Source organism: Giraffa tippelskirchi, chromosome 7 (assembly GCF_054371585.1).
Source record: "Giraffa tippelskirchi isolate mGirTip1 chromosome 7, T2T-mGirTip1v1.2.pri, whole genome shotgun sequence".
Classification (NCBI taxonomy): Eukaryota; Metazoa; Chordata; class Mammalia; order Artiodactyla; family Giraffidae; genus Giraffa; species Giraffa tippelskirchi.
Genome location: NC_137281.1, coordinates 160769712 through 160787080, shown reverse-complemented (window position 1 = coordinate 160787080; position 17369 = coordinate 160769712). Strand labels below are relative to the sequence as shown.

The window sequence follows — 17369 nt, the reverse complement described above, 5'->3', positions numbered from 1 at the left end:
AAAACAAGTGGCGTAAACTGAACTATAGAAAAACGGGGGGTACCGTAACACAATGAGGAAGGGTGCAGAATGGGGGTATTTTATCCAGTCGTGATTCAAAGTTTGTGTCTGACATTGGAATCTATTTGTGACAATTCCTTCTTTCCTCTATCCGTGTGTGTTAGTTGCTTCAGTCATGTCTGACTCTTTGCAACCCCGTGGACTGTAGCCCACCAGGCTCCTCTGTCCATGGGATTTCTCAGACAAGAACACAGGAGTGGGTTGCTATTTGCTTCTCTAGGGGATCTTCCTCACCCAGGGATCGAACCCAGGTCTCCTGCATTGGAGGCAGATTCTTTACTGTCTGAGCCACCAGGGAAGCCTCCTCCATCTATAGTGGAATTGAATCAAAGCATTATCCCTAGTGATGGAGAAGTAAAATTATATAAGAAACTTAACATAATCATAAAAAGATTTGCACTTGAAGTATTCATGATGATTCATATTATTTTGTGCAAAGTCACAGAGAATGTGGTTCTTACAGTTCCTGCCTGGTTTTGTTAGGCAGTGGGTCTAAAGTTGTTTTTCTGCCTGGTACTTTCCCCCTTCTTCCTTTCTTAGACATGTGTATGCATATAGCAGGGTGCTAATTTCCAGGTAAATTTCAACCTGTGATTTACTTACCTGCAGGGACAAAAGGTTTATGAGCCGGTCAGCTTTCCTGTCTTAAACCCTAGGCGTGTGGTACCCTGCCAGTCCTCTGAGACATGTTACGTCCTGCTTGGTATTAGCACATTATCTAAATACATAATTGGCATTTGTAAATTATTTGAGGAAGTAAGTAAATATAGAAAAGGACTTTGCAATCTGATTTATAATTATCTTTTGATCTCAGCTTTCCAGGATTCTGTGTAATTAAAATTTAACAATGCAAATGTATCATGTGCAGTGTTACGATTAAACACACGATTAAACATAAGTCCCAGGTGAACAGGGACTTGTTCACCACTGTGTCTCCAAAGCCTGGAACTGTGCCTGTACACGCAGTTGATATTCCATTCTTTAATGATTAAATCTGCATTTACAGTGAAGACCAGAAGAATTATAAAGTTGAGCTTTATACCTAGATAATGGCATCCTTTTGACAATCTCAAATTCTTTTAGTTCTGTAAATCAGGTGCTGCAGTACAAGGATGCAAAGATATGATTCAGATCCTCATTCATTTTATTTATTCAACAAATACTTATTGACTCCAGCTACTTTGCACCGAGGCGCTGCGCTAGGAGCAGAGAACGCAGGGGTGAACCGTCGTGGCTCCTGCCCTCCTGTTGCTCCTGGGCTGGGAAGCAGGAAGCGGGAGGAGTGGAGGCTGGAACCCTGGATGCAAGAGTTGTAAAGCAGTCCGCGTAGTTCCGCGTAGTGTGGCTGGCGGGGTGTTTTCATCTGTCGTTTTCTTTTTTTCTGTTGCCACTCTCCATAGTCTCACGGGAATCTCTACTCATCTGGTCCCTGTCAAGCTCTGAGTTGTTGACCTTTTGCTTAGAATATGATGGGAAGACTTGACATGCAGATAATGAGATCACAATAGGAAAACTGCCGTAATAGTCCCCTGTGCCACCTGCAAGGAGACTTAGGACAAACAGTGCCTTGTTGAGGACGTGAAGAGTTGGCGCCGGGGCGCGGTGAGAAGGGGCTGGATGCAGGGCTGAGAGCCAGGGTCGGTGTGTGTGTGACCTCCCTTCCCTGGGCCTCCGGCTGCTGATCGGTGGAAGAGGGAGGGGTGCCAAGGCTTCGCTCCCCGCGAGCCCTGGGCGTCCGCATCCTGCCTTTTCTCTTCTTTGAAAGACTGTGTCTCAACAGTGAGTTCCTTGGTAAAAAACTTGAAGATTTCTGGACTAGGTGATCTCCCCAATTTTTCTAGGCCTGACATCCAGTGAATATTAAATATTCCACAGGTGTTCACTGCTAATATGCTAGCTGCCCTGCCCCTTCCCCCCAAAAAAGCTGCAGCAACTTCTTACCACATCAAAATAACTTTTTTTTTCCTACAAAAGGTCATTTGATTGAGATGAAGGTCACTCAGCGGGTCAACGATGATTTGAGTTCAAAACCCAGGAGTTTTAGTTCTTTATAAACTACTTTTTTCCCCTCTACGGTGGCCCCATATGGCAAACCTTAAACGCATCTTTGTGCTCGTTGCTCAGTCGTGTCCAGCTCTTTGTGACCCCATGGACTGTGGGAGCCCCGACTCCAGGAGCCCGGCAGGCTCCTCCGTCCATGGGATTCTCCAGGCAAGAGTACTGGAGTGGGTGCCATTTCCTCCTAAAAAGCTTTTAAATGCCTCCTGAAGGCCGCTGGAGAGCGCAGCTTTGCTGGTTCTGCGTACGTGTTTACTTTCCCCAGGCTGTTCTCGCTATCTGAATATTTAGGTAAGACTCCGACAGACTCCTCTGAGAGTACCTCTCCTTGCATATTGTTTGTTCCATCTTTCCCCGCGTTTCCTTCGTTCGTGATTGTTGGTTTTGCTCAGTCGTGTCCGTCCCTTTGCGACTCCACGGCCTGCAGCGTGCCAGGCGCCCCTGTCCTTCACTTTGGTAGGATCCAATTATTGTGAAAATAAGTGGATCTCAGTGAGCAGCAGGAACTGTTTTCACAGACCTCTTGCCAGAAAGCAGGCCCAAGGGCAGGGAACCGCCCCAGGAGGAGAAAGACGACAGAAGAAAGCCTGGGTACAGCGCTCCCTCAGTCAGACTGTCCGGGTGACGCCATCCCTGGAGTCTCCCCTTCTGTACAGTGAAGCTTGTGGTCCCCCCTGCAGAGGGCAGTTGTGAGGATTAAAATATGTAAATGGCTTAATCTGTTGCTTGGCCTGCAGTCAGGCCCTCCATAGCTAGATTCCCTCTCTTCTTTCCCTTTTTTCCTGTGCCTTTTCTCTTTTCTCTTCAGGGATTATCCTTCCTTCCTCCACCCCCTCTTTCACACAAATGTTTATTAAACTCCTACTGATGTGTGCCAGGCATTGGTCTCAGTGCTGGGGATACAGCAGTGAGTGAGACGTCGGAACGTGCCTTCCAATATCCCCTCCTCACTACAACGCGCTCAGCATCAGGGACTAGAATACAGAATACATAAAGAAGTCTTACAACTCAATAGTGAAAACACAACCCGATTGAAAAATGGGCCAAAGATTTGAATAACTATTTCTCCTGAAATGCGGAGGGCCAACAAACACATGAAAAGACCCTCAACATTCTGAGTCACCCGGGGACTGGAATCAAAACCACAGCGGAAAAGCCAGCACACCCAGCTGGATGCCTGGGATCTGGAAGACGAAGAGCGGTTGGCAGCGATGTGGAGAAATTGGAACCCTCATACGTGCCTTGTTGATGGGATTATAAACGGTGCGGCCCATTTGGAAAGCAGTCTGGCAGTTCCTCAGAGTGCTGGACATGGGTTCCATAGGACCCAGCAGTTCTGCTTCTGGATGGCTGCCCAAGATGACTGAAAACGTGTGTCCACATAAAAACCGGTACCTGAACGCTCATAGTAGGGTTTGTTACGGCAGCCAAAAGGTGGGAGCAACCCAAGTGTCCCCCAACTGACAGTGGATAAGATGTCCCTCAACTGAAAATGGATATCCGTAAACTAAAATGATTGTTGTTCAGACCCTAAGTTGTGTCCAACTCTTTGCAACCCCATGGACTGCAGCATGCCAGGCCTCCCTGACCTTCACCATCTTCCAGAGTTTGCTCAAACTCATGTCCACTGAATGGTGATGCCCTCCAGCCATCTCATCCTCTGCTGCCCCCTTCTCCTCCTGCCTTCAATCTTTCTAAGCATCAAGGTCCTTTCCAATGAGATTATTGTGCAGTAAAAAGGAGTGAAGTACTGATACATGCTACAGCATAGATGAAGCTTGAAAACATTATGTCAAGTGAAAGAAGCCACTTACAGGAGAATATGTATTGAATGATCTTGTTTATATTAAAATGTTCAAAAGAGGCAAATCTGTAGGCAGTAGACCAGTGCTTGCCTAGGGCTTGTGGAGGGGTGGTGGGCGGGCAGGAGGCGGGTGCTGGAGAGTGACAGCGGACAGTGTAGGTCTCTTTGGGGAGGGTGGAGACGTTCTAAAATTGCGGTGATGGTGTCGGAATTCTAGAGACGCTGGAGACCATTGACTGGTGCGCTTTGGGCGGCTGAGCCTTGTACATTGTGTCCCAGTACAGCTGTCACACAGTGTCATTCACCCCACTCTCTCCTGACTCCCACCGTTCTCCGCGTTCTTCCTCCTGAGCATGGGTTATGCCCTGGCTCCCAGACAGAGCAGGACGAGGCACCTCCCTCCGTGGGCCGCCTCGCTGCCACCCCACGTTTCTCCTTCCTTCCCCGCCAAGACTGCCGAAAGTTAGAAGATAGGTAATTTAGAAACTGTAAATTGTAGAAGAGTCAGAAATGAACGGATAAGCAGGAAGAAGAAATATTTTAGACATTTAACCTCACCGCCCAGAGATAATCATTATTCACATCTTGTATAATTTTAGCATTCACTTAAAAAGTTGATACCTTCCGTTTTTGTTTTCACAGAGTACTGTTATAAGGAAAAGCTTATGTTAAGTTACTCTACTAAGACTGTTGTTGTTTAGTTGCTGAGTTGTGTCCAACTCTTTTGTGACCCCACGGACTGTGGCCTGCAAGGCTCCTCTGTCCAAGGGATATCGCAGGCAAGAATACGGGAGTGGGCTACCATTTCCTGCTCCAGGGAATATTCCCAACCCAGAGATTGAACCCACGTCTCCTGCCTTGGCAGGCGGATTCTTTACCACTGAGCCACCTGGGAAGTCCAACGTTAGTGTATAACAGATCAAAGTTACCTATACTAAGATAGAACATTGTAATTTTTTAAAAAATAAAAGTACCTGAATCTTCTGTAATAGTTAAGTATGGTAGGTTTTATGCATGGCCTTTTTTTAACTTTTCAGAATTGTCTAAATCAAATTTGGATCAGGAAAACCTAATGCTTCGGGAGGTTTATTAGCGTGTGGATGGAACACATAGTCTCATTGCATTTTAGGCCACTCTTGTTATGTGGCTTTTGCTTAAGCCGCAGCCTGATACCGCAAGAGGATTTCAGTCTTAAATATTTCAGAGTGCGTTAGAGCCCCATGCCCTGTGAAATAAGAATTTCATGGATTCCCTTCAGCTTCTGTGGACTGTTCAGAATGTTTGGCTGACGCTGGTTGTGAATTAGGATGGTAAGGTAGATTCCCAGCGTGGGAAAGCCCGTTGAGCTGGTTTCACTCATCTTTTCCCCCGTTTGCCCGTGTGCAGAACTGGACTGGCTTCGCAACCCGAGCTTCTGTGTTGGAACCATAACATCTCTGAGCCAACAAGCTGAAGAGGCCACCACCGCCGCTCCTTCTGAAGGGTCACCACTGACAAGGTGGGTTCTGCTTGTTTTAATGACTGTGTTTGTCCCTGTGTTACTTGTGGCCGTGCTGGGTCCTCCTCACTGTGCGGGTTTCTCCAGTTGCGGAGGGTGGGAGCCCGTCTCGTTGACGGTGCCGGCTGCTCGCGGCAGTGACTTCGAGGGCTGTGGGGCAGCGGCTGCGGGTCCGTGGGCTCGGGGCTTGTGGCGCGCAGGCTTAGCTGCTCCATGGCAGTGGGATCTTCGCTGACAGACCAGCGATCAAACCCATGTCTCCTGCATTGGCGGGCAGATTCTTCACCGTTGAGCCACCAGGGAAGCCCACGGTAGTTTTTTGATACGCGGATTTTTAGTCTTTGTCAGCGTACCATCCATAGCTTAGCTTGAGTAGTGACTCTTAGAAAACCTTGTGATGAAAGAGTTAAGGAAAAGTTCTTTCTTTTATCGAATGTAACGAGGTGATCTGTGACTGGTTTCCCTAACCTCACTCTTTACAGATCACCCTTTTTTTTCCCCCTTTGCATTGCAGTGGCAAGTACATGACACAGTTACTGCCAATAATTAGGCCACGAGGGAAATGGCATCATTGTGATTCTTAAGTAACTTTATTAACCTCATTAGTAACCTTTAGAATATTATAATTCAGATATTTCTTTAGTTGCATAAAGATAGAAGTTGCATGCAAAAATAGGAGGAGGTTTTGTAATAACATAGGATAAAAATCTCATGAAAACTTTAGGGAAAGCAAAGTGGACACATCTCTGCCCAGCTTTTGAAAGAATTTTGTTATAGATCACTGGATTGAGAAATGAGCTCTCTCACAAATATAGACCAAATGGTCTCATTAATATGATGCACCCTAAAAGGGTGGGAAGCCTTTAGAAACTGAGACTAGTTCATACTGGGGGGGAGTAATGAGAAAGAGCTCATTCTTACTTTCAAAAACAAGGACCAGCATTGAACCCTTTTTTTTTTCTTTTTGGCATTAAGGACATCCTGGCATAATATATAGGACTGAAAATAAACCTTTTATAGATTTTTAAAATACTGTATTTGATAACTGGTAGATTAAGAATATATAGCTATGAAAATATAGGTTTAGAAGCTATAAAGATTAGAATCTCTTCAGCCAATGTTATTTTTAGGTCCGACTCTTAAATCTTGAAGATAAATTTATAAGCCAACTTTTAAATCTCCCAGGTAAGTATAAGCCAGGAAGGTACTGTATAATGTATGAGCAAATAGTAAGCCTGTGTGGATGTTTATAGAGAATTGCTTTTTGCATGTTTGTTTACTTGCATACTTATTTGCATATTATTTCCCTAATTCTCTTTTGAAAATAATTCTAATGTTGACCTTCCCAAACAGGAGTCCTCTGAAATCAGAGCCTTCAGATGAAAGTGATGCTAACAGAAAGCCCAAAGAAACAAGCAGAAAAAAGAAGAAAGAGAAAAAGAAGAAAAGGAAGCGTCAGCACCACGAGAGAACCAAGAGAACGCGCGGGCAGTCGGGGCGTGGGGGGTCCGAGTCAGACACTGATTCTGAAAAGGACAAACCTTCCAGAAGCATCAGGGACAGTAAAAAGGAATCAGAGAAATCGAAGTAGGTTTTCTGTTCTCAAATGTCTGTGGTTTTTAACTCTTGAATTTTTCTCCCTTCATTGTTGCTGCAAGTGAGACATTTGAATGGTGCGTTAGCCGCTCAATCAAAATGAGTGAATACATATCTCAGTAAAGCTGGGGAAAAAACCAGAAAGAGCTGTGTCACTAGGTCAGCGAAAGAAAAGAAGAAAAAAGGAAAAAGAAAACTTTCATTAAAAAAATAGGGCCGTGATTTTATTTGAGAAATGTTATCTGGGCTAAGCAATGATTGTATCAAAATCTGATTCAGACAAAAAGCCTACAGGATTTTTAAAAGATGACAAACAGGCCTCACAGTGGGCATATGGGCCAGTTGACTATTTAGTTTTACACTTTTATAAAGAGTAAGAAACTTATCTTAGCTTTCTCTTTCTTGATAAATCTTTCAGTCACTCACATCAAAACTCCCGTCTGCAGACACAGAGAACAGACGTGGGTGCGAAGCGGGTGGTGAAGGCAGGGACGGGTGAGGAGGGGAGGGTCAGCAGATGGAAGCTGTCGTGTGTGGGGTGGACAGGCAGTGAGGCCCTGCTGCACCGCACAGGGAACTGTTCAATATCCTGAGACGGACCGCCATGGAAAGGAGTGTGAAAAACGAAAACCCTGGGTGTGTACCAGACCCACTCTCTCTCTGTCCGGTTAAGGCTGGTAGAGCCCTGAAAAGAATCATTGCTTTTGTCCTTCTCTCGCCTTTGTCTAGAACCGCTGTGTTGAAGGTGTGAGTGGCTCCTGACCGCAGCACTCCCTCCCCTTGGGGCCTTTCTCTTCCCTGCCTTCCTGCCTGCCGTCTCCCCTGAGCACCGGGTGCGAGGCACGCTGCAGGTCGGCCCCGTGACAGCTTTTCCTCTCTGCTTAGTCTAATGTCCCCCTGCATGAGGGACACTTTCCCCACACGAGAGGCAGGTGGTTTGTGGTGAAACGACTTGGATTATTCCTCATCTGCCTTGTTTTTTCTTGTCTTTGTTCGTGTGGTCTAGATGAGAGAAAAGTTTAAGTCCTCCCCATGGCACACTTAAAAACATTTGGTGCTGGTAAGGCTTTTGCAGCTCTTCAGGGATTATCTGTTCCTGCTGTGTGCTTAAAGTCCCCACGATGTCAGTGAGAGCTCTGGTTGGAGCGAGTCCGGAATCTGGCCTGTGGTTTCCGTCAGGGACGCAAACAGCGTGCCTCCCAGGGTCCTCTGTCGTCAGACCCGCGTGGAAGAAGGCCGCAGGCCTCTGGGGCTCAGAGGGTCCACATTTATTGTAGCCCACTCTGTGTCCCAGGTGCTGCACCTGTAGCCCTAGAGGAGGAAGAAATAAAGGAGTCCAGCCACAAGGTTCCAAATTGGGCTGGATTTCTGGGGGCAGGAGGGCTTCCCTGGGGGCTCAGTGGTCAAGAATCTGCCTGCAATGCAGGAGGAGCAGGTTTGGTCCCTGGTTGGGAAGATCCCTTGGAGGAAGGAACGGCAACCCACTCCAGGATTCTTGCCTGGAGAATCCCATGGACAGAGGAGCCTGGAGGGCTGTAGTCCATGGGGTCACAGAGAGTCGGACATGACTGAGCAACTAAACCACCACAGCATCATGTGGACAGAAACCACTCCCGCCTGGCTTGCCGTCGGGTCCCCCGGCAGCTGGCGCAGGGCCCGATGCGCAGGAAAGACTCCAGTACATTTCTGTTAGTGTGAGTGAGTGAGTGAATGAATGTATCACTGATGTTCTTGCTTTTTAGTGCATCTTCAAAGCAAAATACATTAGTGGCTGTGTGTTCCAAAGACTCATCTTTAACTGTTTGTCTTTTTTTTCTTTACATGACCAAGGAAAATAAGTTTTAAAGGATTTCCTGAAATGGTACAGAAGCAACCATAAGAAATTTGAAAGATAGTTATTTTCAGTCTGTGCTTAACCACATCAGAAGTGATCTTTACAGCATCTTGGCAGCTATATGATCCAGACAGCGATTTTAAGCCTTGGTATTTTGTAGAGCTTCCCCGTGAAGGTCAGAGTGAGCTGCTGCTGCTGCTGCTGCTGCTAAGTCGCTTCAGTCGTGTCCGACTCTGTGCGACCCCATAGACGGCAGCCCACCAGGCTCCGCCGTCCCTGGGATTCTCCAGGCAAGAACACTGGAGTGGGTTCAGAGTGGGCTGCTCTTGTCTCTTTCTTCCTTACTCGCTGGTGCAGCCTCTTCCTGGGAAGGCGACCAGGAAGCAGTGCTTGTTTCCATGTAGACAAGGGGCTAAGATGTTAGTGAGTCATGAGTGTCTTCCCGTGATGTCAGGAAAGCTGCTTGGGGTGGTTGGGGGGCCTGTGTCCTGTGTGGGACTATGATTTCAGGGTGATCAGGGACAGCCTCCCCACAGCTTCTGATGATCTCTGTTTCCTAGGGTGAGCTCTTCTTCACCTCCAGGTGGTGGCACTTCCTTCCGTGTACACAGCCCAGACCGCATCCTGCTTCCTGCCTGTGGGACCCAGTAGGGGAGGCGTGAAGGGCTTGCTGCTCCCTGAGCATGGTCTGCAGCCGCCCTTCCCACCCCCAGCTGGCTTTCCATCTCTTTCCCGAATGCATCGATCTCTTTCTATCCCCTTTGCTGCTGCTTTCGGTTTTGTCATCAGAAAACCCTCCACAGTTGTTCTGGAGGGGCGTGAGTTAAAACTCACCATGTGTTTTAACCCGAGATGCATCATCCTGCAAATAGTTATTGAGTAGCTACTTTGCATCCCTGGAATACCATACCCTTGCATTCCCAGCCAGGAATGGTTTAGAAGCCTGGAGAATCTTGATCTCTATCTGGGCAGAGCCAACAGGCAAGGATGGAGCAACGCTTGATGGCTGTCGTGACCCCGCTGGCAGCCTCTTGTGTCAGCAGCATTATGAATGGTTTTCTTTAGAGGAAGAAAGGTGTTAGATGCCAGAAGAACCTTTCCCCTCCTCTTATTTGACTCCTAGGGAACCAGTTCTTTTTGTGTCTGAGCTGAAAGTCTGCCACATCACAAGTTGGTTCAAAGCGATAAATAAGGGTCTTGTCTTCCAGTGGACCCTCTGCCCTTTAGGTCAGGGTCCGTGCGTACAGGCAGAACACCCTGCACAGAGCCCAGACTGTAAGGAGACTGAGACCACGTCTAAGCGACACTGGAGACTGAAGCCTCCAGAACCGTGGCTTTGTTCTGTTGTTAAGTTTTGAGTTGAAATAAATTATCTGAGCACTTTCAGATAAATCAGGCAAAGTCAGGGCAGCCTTATTTTCCCTCCTTCATGTCTTCCTTTCTTTCTTTCTTCCTTCCTTTCAAGAAAAAACCTTGTGTGTAAATACGTTTGAAAGTCAAGTTATAATCATTTAAATGAATTATTATTGTTATTTCTTAAAGACACCTATACCTCTCCCATTTATTTTTGGGATAAGTTGACAGTCTTCGCTTTGTGCTTTAGCCCATCCTCCGGAGCAGGAGCCCCAGCCCCGTCTTTAGGGTGCGTGCACATTGTCTGCATGGAGGTGCGCGCGAGGCCACGTGGGCTCTGACGTGTCTCACCTTCATGTCTCTGAGACGTGAAATATGTAACTGGGGGGTTTCTAAGCGCCTCTGCCTTTTTCTTCTTCACCCTCCTCTGTCCCACAGGCAAGGAAATGATGGCGCCGCTGATAGCGGAAGTCGCTGTGTCTGGCTTGAGGACATCCAGGCTCTGACGGGAGAAACCTTCCGGACGGATAAGAAGCCGGACCCTGCCAACTGGGAGTATAAGTCTCTCTACCGAGGAGACATTGCCAGGTGCGTGTCACCAAGTGTTTCTCCGGTCGTCGCTGGGGGGAGGGGGCTGCTCTCTCCTCCGAGCTCTCAGCACCGTCTCCGTCTCTGTGTCCCCCCGACCCCACCATCGACTCTGTTGAGCTTTATCCATTGCTCAGTTGTTTAGGCATACACAGGAGAAGGTGAGTAATCTCATACTGTAAAATAAAAGTTTAAACCTGGAGATCAGGATCCAGGTTGGGTTAATCTTACTCAGCCATGGCGCTTGGCATAGTGTGTGGCACGGTAGGCGTTCAATGAATATTTGTAGATTGAATGAGTCTAAAAATACTTGAACTGATTGTGACTATCCATAAACCATTTGGTTTAATCTGTATGCCTTTCTTAAAAGTTACAAAAGCCTTTTATTTATCCAAACCCCACCCCACGCATGCCATTTTAAAAAAATGACATTAAATGATAACTTTTTCATAATGTTTCCAGCATATGTCACCAGATAACCATAAAAACAGGTGATAGTATTTGCTTCAGTAATGAGTTTAAGCGTTTTTCTCTATCGTATATTAATGCATATATGTGGAATCAAGAAAAAATAGTATAGATGATCTTATTTGCAAAGCAGAAACAGAGAGACAGATTTAGAGACACCACGGGGACGGGGTGTGTGGGGGAGGGACCGGGAGGCTGGACTGACGCGTAAACACTGGCCGTAGGGAGCCTAAAGCAGACAGCTGCTGAGAGCCTGTGTCCAGGGCAGAGAACCCTCCGCAGCGCGCTCTGGCGACCTGCAGGGGGGGAGATCAGAAAAGGACGAGGCGTGTGTACAGGGGTAGCTGGTTCACTTTGGGCAACAGAAACTAACACAGCGTGGTAAAGCAACTGTACTCCAGTAAAAAGGAGTTCTTGTAAAAAAGGGATGCTCTTCTCCTCTAATCTGTCAATCAAAAATAGTTGAATCCTCAATAAACTCTTCAGATACTTAGTAAGTACTTTGTAGGACATAGTGAACACTAATACACAGTCTCTTGCTCCAAAACAGCTAGTAGGTAATGAAAACTGAAGGTAGAGAATCATGGAATATACGGCCAAGAGGAGGCCTTGAAGTTGGTGATCATTCTTCAGGGGCTGATTACCTTTTAAAGTAAATTTTCACTCCCATCCCTTCGGTGCCCCTCCACCTTTTAATTAGGGTGTCACTCAGCGTGACATTGTAGCTCACCACATAAGCAACTCCAGTTATAATTCCCTTCATGATGAGCTGAATCAGTTATTTTTTGGTGCATGTTTGTCTCTGCGTACTGTCAGCTGAAACCTCATGGCAGGGGGTTAATGACGCTCATATTGACAGTGTCTCTGTGTATTTTGGAGTGGTGTTAATGCTCCCTGAAGTGCTCCGTGGTCTCTGATGCCGCAGATGTGGGGCAGACCCTGCACACGCCGGCGGGCATGGAGCGGGCGGACCCTGCACACGCCGGCAGGCATGGAGCGGGCAGTGCCTGCTTGTGCTTTTCTCCTGCTGGAGTCAGCCTGCCGACTCACAGCCGCTCCCGAGGAGGGCGCTGTGATCTTACCCAGCCAGGGAGAGGAATCTCAGGGATGAAGTACCGTCGGAAGGTCACCCAGCCAGGAGGTTAGAGAGTTGGGGTTTACACCCACACTTCTCTGATGCTCTTCCGCCATCCCCAAAGAAGAGACAGGTTCAGTGGTAGGACGTTTTCTAGGTTGGGAAACAGAAGATGCTGGGTCTCCTTCTGACTTTGCCATTGACTGGTACCATAATCGCAGGCAAGTCACGTAACCCAGGGTCCCCAGCCCCCGGGTCGATGACTGGTACCCTGTTGGGAACCCCACCACACAGCCGGAGGTGGGGGGCGAGTGAGCACAGCTTCATCTCTTGCTCCTCAGTGCGGAGCCATCCCTCCCACTGATGGAAAAAAAGTCTTCCAGGAGACTGGTCCCTGGTGCCAAAAAGGGGACCACTGACTTAACCTTTCTGAGCCCCTGTGTCTTCATTTGTAAACTGCAAATTGTAATTCCTACTGTGCCTCACACTCAGATATCAGAAATGTTTGATATGGAATTAGAAATTGGTGTGCAAAGATGAAGGCTTACTATCTAGTACTAGATTAAAAGGCAGCAATATTAACAGAGAGTGGCTCTTGAACCTCTGCTGGTGAATGGCCCAGAGCTGAGGAAGAAGTTATTAGAGACACTTTATTCATCTAAACTGCAAAGAGACTACTCCAAAGGGTGTAGGGCATTGGTGAGATTTCCTAGTAATTTGCTAAAACTCAAGTCAGGTAAGTCTTGCCCAGATTAATAGCTATACAACTGTTAATATCCCAGTCTGGGGAGGTGGTGGTCCCGTGGCATGCTGAGCTGGTCAGGACGGTGGGAATATGGTGTCAGGTCCTGAATTTGCACACTTGTTAAGAGAGATCCTGACAAACCATGAGCATTGACAAGACAGTGAGCAGACACTTGGCTAACGCCATCACGTGAGGACCAGGTGAGGGCTGGTGGGTCCAGCCTGTGTCAGGGACATGGTCATCGTCTTGTAGGCTTCGCTGCACTTGGGAGGGTGGGCTGGCAGTGTCCTGTGTAGCTTGGGAAGCGGCACCAGGACCGGCGAGTGGAAGTTTGGCGCAGCATAAAAGCAGATCTAAGAGTATGAGCATCCCAGCAATGGCGTGCAGCGTGTGGGAGCGCTGTGGTAAACGGGTCAGGTTACCTTCGGAAAGTTCCCTAGGACTGATACACTGTCAGTGAAGTTCAGCTATTTTTTTTTTTTTTTTTTTGCCATTTTTGGAAGAGTTTATTGTTTCTTTGGCTATCCACCAGCTGAAATAGTTGGCTCTTGTTTAGGAGCCAAGTTGTATGAAATAATAATGATAATTTAAACTCATCTAGTCCTTACTGTACGGGTTAGCCCTTTACATATATAAACTTTTTTGATCATTCTAGCAATTCTGCAACATAAGTTACTGTTACAGTCCCTGTTTACAGATGAGGAAACTGAGGCACAGTTTGTTTGCTTTTTAAAACTTGATTATGGTCACCCAGCTTAGTAAACGAAGAAGCTGGAATTTGGACCAAGGCAGTCAAGACTCTCAGAAGGCCTGTGTGATTTGAATTCGCCAAAGGAAAGGCAGGTTTATGTTGCCCAGCCCAGCTCACTCCGGGACCCAGACCCGCTGAGTGGACTCAGGACAGAGTTGGGCACTTGAGTTAAACATGTTCTCTTCCCCAGCCCTTGCCCTCTTTCGTTTTCTCGTTTCATCTCTCTCTCTTTTTCTTCTGGTGACTAAATGCCTAACGCGCGTGCTCAGTCGCTAGTCGTGTCTGACTCTGGTGCAGCCCCATGGACTGTAACTTACCAGGCTCCTCTGTCCATGGAATTTTCCAGGCAAGAGTACTGGAGTGGGTTGCCATGCCCTCCTCCAGGGAACCTTCTTGACCTAGGGATCGAACCCACGTCTCTTGCCTCTCCTCATTGGCAGGTGGATTCTTTACCACTAGCACCATCTGGGAAGCCCCTAAGTGCCTATATCTGATTTTATAATAGATACATTTGATATCATTCACTGAACCTCCAAACAAAATGGGTGTTCCTACCTCTGGAATTATTCAAGTGAAGACTAGCTGATTATTTGATAAGGATTTTATAGGAAAAGTGCCTTTATTTGGGAGAACCATTGCATTAAATTACATCCTAGGTCCGGTCCAGTAATGAAGAGTTTGTGATAAGTGATAAATTAGGTAGAACCTAAATGTCCAACAATAGGAAAATGGTTAAATAATTTATGGGACACTTCCAGTGAGCCAGTTTGAAGTCAATAAAAATGATTGTTTTCTAAAACTAACGGTATGAAGAAATGCTTAAAAGTAGGGAGAAAAACCTGAAGCTATATATCAGCTATTTAAAAACCGGATATGTAAATGAATGTACATAATACATATGTACATTATCTGAGTGTTGATACTTAATAGTTGCATTCTCTTTTCTCCTGTATCATCTTCATCTAGTTTGCTACAAAAGGAAGCTGTTAAAATCACCTTTACAAAATACAGTTTTAAAGTCAGAAAACTCAGCAGACGTTTTGTAAGAGATTAGCTGAATATCTAAAACACTGTTGACTTTAGTGAAGATAGTAATTAAGGAGAACAAAGCTCGTTTTTAACTTAACACTTGTTTCTTAGGGCAGCGGTCCCCAATCTTTTTGGCACCAGAGACCAGTTTCCCCGGACAGAGGTGTGGTGAGGGGAGTGGTTTCGGGCTGACGCGGGCCCGGTGGGGTCGGCGGGCCCGGTGGCGTCGGCGCTCCCGTGAGGGTCTGCTGTCCTGCCGCTGCTGGTCTGGCCGGAGCGGAGCTCAGCAGGGATGCGAGCGGAGGGCAGCGGCTGGAAACACAGCGCACGGCACTCGTCCGCCCGCCGCTCAGCCTCCCGCAAAGTTTCCTCAGGCTCCGGTCCACTCTGTCCACACCCCACCTCCCCGAGAAGGTCACTGTCCTGAGTTTGTTCCATCAGCGATCGTTTTTGTCTGGTTTAGAATTTCGTGTAAATGGAATCGTGTCGTCTGTACTCCTCCGTGTCTGACTCCGTTCACTCGCTGTCGCGTTTTCGTTTCACCCGGCTGTGGCATCGGTGGTTGGTTCCTTCTTCCTGGCGGGAGTGCCCCGTCCGTGGCCACACCACCGTCCGTTTACCCGTTCTTCTGTAGATGGGCCCCTGGGCTTTCTCCAGGGTTTGGCTGTTAGGAAGAAGGGTGCCGAGAACGTTTGTGTACAGCTCTGTGTGTAGGGCTGTGGTTTCCTTTTCTTGCGTAAATACCTAGGAGGAGAATTGCTGGGTCCTGGGGTAAGGCCTATGTTTAGGTTTTTTTTAACTGCCAGACCTTTTCCCAAAGTGACTGCCGGTTTACGTTCCCGCCAGCAGCGCCTGCGTCCCGGTCGCCCCACACGTCACTCGCCGGCCTTGGCGGCGTCAGGCCTTTTCGTTTCGGCTGTTCTGGGGTCTGCTTTGCCGCACCGTGGTTTTCATTGGCCTTTCCTTGGTGACTCACGACGCTGACCGCTTGTTTATGTGCTCATCGGCCAGTCGTGTCCTTCCTGACGTTTCTGCTCAGAGCTTTTGCCGATGTTTTTTAATTGAGTTGTTTGTGTAGCACACACGGAAAAGGGCACAGTTTTCCTTTGCTTTTGTGCAGATACTCAGTAGTCATGTGTTTGTAGCTCCGGGGACGCCTACACGATCCATAAAAGCATTTTAGAACCCAGCCTCTTTTCCTGTAGAGGAGAAAATAGCCACATGTAATTTTATTTGACACACTTTGTCTCAGGATTAAAAAAGAACCTTAGAGCTCTCTGTTACCTTCTGAAGTAGACGGCACGGAGGGAAAGGGACTGGTCCAGGCGACGGATGACCTGGGCTCACCCGAGGCCTCTGCGTCCTTATTTAAGAAGGACGTCAAGGAGGAGACGATGGTTCCCACTTGCCTGTCGCAAGCGGCTGTGCGGCCTAAGAGGACGCGATGACAGCGCTGTGCAGAGCTTAGGGGGGTGTAAGGTACTAAGATCTGGGAGACAGGCATGATGTGTAACTCGGGAGACGTAAACGAAATGTCACAGTAGAGGGAAAGTCCTCGCGCTTCTCTGGATAGAAACAATTTGAAGGGAAGGTGGGTTTGAATACGTGAACTTAACTGGCCGAGCGATAGCGTGTCTGCTGGGTCTTCAGTCCCTGGAGCCAGTGTGTGCATTCTCCCGGTAACCCATTTTCTTTTTCAAACGTAAGATACAAGAGGAAAGGAGACTCCTGCCTCGGCCTCAACCCTAAGAAGCAGTGTGTATCTTGGGAGGGGACTTCCACAGAAAAGAAGCGCTCACACAAGCACATCGAGCGCTATTTTACGAAGAAGAGCGTGGGATTAATGCGCGTGGAAGGAGCCGCCGTCAGCAGTCAGCCCGCGCCTCCGTCGCTGGAGCCGCTCTCCTTTATCCCGGTGAAGGGCGCGGACGATGCGATTCCCCCTGCTACCAGCTGGCTGAACCCTCTGGGCATCTACGATCAGGCCACTACGCAGTGGTTACAGGGACAGGGTCCTTCGGAGCAGGAGTCCAGGCCACCAGACTCACAGCGCGACAGGGAGAGCGCGCTCCTGAAGGCCAGGGTGGAGGAGTTTAACAGGAAGGTTCGGGAGAACCCTCGGGACACGGAGCTGTGGATGGCCTTTGTTGCCTTTCAGGTAAGCGTCGCTGTCCCAGTTCTCCTACCTGGGAATGACGGCCCGAGTGTTGGGCGCTGATTTCTTCTGCAGTGAATTTTGAGCTCCTGCGAGGAACCCGGTGCCAGGCCTCTAAAGATTAGATTACAGTCCTTGCCCTGAGTTTGCTCAAAGCCCAGTGAAGAAGACTGACGTGTGAGGGGTAACTGCAGTCGGGGCAGGACATGCTAGGACGTAGAAGCTGGGGATGGAAGGAGGGGCTGACTCGCCACTCGGGAGTAAGAAATGGCCTCCAAGAGATGGTGAGCCGTGAGCAGAATGGGGGTAGGCGCGCGCCACGCAGCGGGAAGGCGTTCCCGAAGCGCCGGGAGAA

At 48.0% G+C, this 17369-nt stretch overlaps 1 protein-coding gene and 1 long non-coding RNA gene across 3 annotated transcripts in view; one reads left to right on the top strand and one right to left on the bottom strand.

The window, feature by feature from the left end:
• NRDE2 (NRDE-2, necessary for RNA interference, domain containing) overlaps window positions 1-17369 on the top strand; it is a 45864-nt gene that overhangs the window by 9929 nt on the left and 18566 nt on the right. For both annotated transcript variants that reach the window (XM_081510874.1, XM_081510875.1), the window contains exons 2-5: window positions 5309-5420; window positions 6774-7007; window positions 10642-10791; window positions 16567-17017. In XM_081510874.1, coding sequence (XP_081367000.1) covers window positions 5309-5420; window positions 6774-7007; window positions 10642-10791; window positions 16567-17017 — 947 coding nt within the window. The remainder of the gene's footprint in view (window positions 1-5308; window positions 5421-6773; window positions 7008-10641; window positions 10792-16566; window positions 17018-17369) is intronic.
• Window positions 14942-16335, bottom strand: LOC145513888 (uncharacterized). Its single transcript, XR_014059755.1, has 2 exons — window positions 16144-16335; window positions 14942-16058 (listed from the first exon to the last, which is right to left on the bottom strand). It is a non-coding gene; the product is annotated as an uncharacterized LOC145513888 (long non-coding RNA).